The sequence below is a fragment of the Cimex lectularius genome, unplaced genomic scaffold (genome assembly GCF_000648675.2).
Source record: "Cimex lectularius strain Harlan isolate CLEC.00 unplaced genomic scaffold, Clec_2.1 scaffold250, whole genome shotgun sequence".
Lineage (NCBI taxonomy): Eukaryota > Metazoa > Arthropoda > Insecta > Hemiptera > Cimicidae > Cimex > Cimex lectularius.
In genome coordinates, this window is record NW_019393130.1 from 664025 (window position 1) to 664742 (window position 718).

At 50.1% G+C, this 718-nt stretch overlaps 1 protein-coding gene across 1 annotated transcript; it reads left to right on the forward strand.

The window, feature by feature from the left end:
• On the forward strand, positions 1-718 carry LOC106663472 (larval cuticle protein A2B-like). Its single transcript, XM_014388373.2, has 2 exons — positions 1-106; positions 215-718. Exons 1-2 carry the CDS (start codon positions 59-61, stop codon positions 686-688), a joined length of 522 nt encoding a protein of 173 aa, XP_014243859.1. The 5' UTR covers positions 1-58; the 3' UTR covers positions 689-718.

A 718-nucleotide genomic window follows, 5' to 3' on the forward strand; every position in this document is an offset into this window, starting at 1 on the left:
TGAAATTGAATGCCAAGGATAAAAAGTGGTAGTGGTATATAAGTCAACGGTGCTGGGGATGATCGTTACAGTTACAACTAACTCCCTCAGCAAGAAAATGGCTTTGGTGAGTTGAACACGTTTTCCTTTTCAGTGAGAAATTTTGTTTTATATTTTAAACCAGCGAGGATTTTTCAAGGGTATTGATTGTAATTTAAAAATCATTTTATTTCAGAAATTCGTGGTTCTTGCCGCTTTTGTTGCCGCAGCCAACGCCCAGTTCTTTGCACCTGGAGTCGTACGGCCTTATGCTTACGCTCGTCCTGTGGCTGTCGCACACGCTCCGGTCGCAGTCGCCCACGCTCCAGTCGCAGTCGCCAGGGCCGAGGAGTATGACCCGCATCCCCAGTACAGCTTCTCTTACAGCGTGAACGACGCCTTGACCGGAGACTCCAAAGGTCAGACTGAAACTCGCGACGGAGACGTCGTACACGGAAGCTACTCACTCGTCGAAGCCGACGGTTCCAGGAGAGTCGTAGACTACACCGCCGACCCCGTTAACGGATTCAACGCCGTCGTACACAAAGAAGCAGCTGTCGCTCACGCCCCAGTCGCAGTCGCTCACGCACCAGTCGCAGTTGCCCACGCTCCAGTCGCCGTTGCCCACGCCCCAGTCGCCCTCGCCCAAAGGCAGTTCTTTTACCATTAAAAAATCAATAAATAAATCATATAAATTATA

What these genes read in the sequence shown, in the direction of transcription:
- LOC106663472 (XM_014388373.2), top strand. Translation starts at nt 59, where the DNA reads ATGATCGTTACAGTTACAACTAACTCCCTCAGCAAGAAAATGGCTTTG. An exon ending in TCAGCAAGAAAATGGCTTTG is followed by an intron (nt 107 to 214) that starts GTGAGTTGAACA and finishes ATTTTATTTCAG; the next exon opens with AAATTCGTGGTTCTTGCCGC.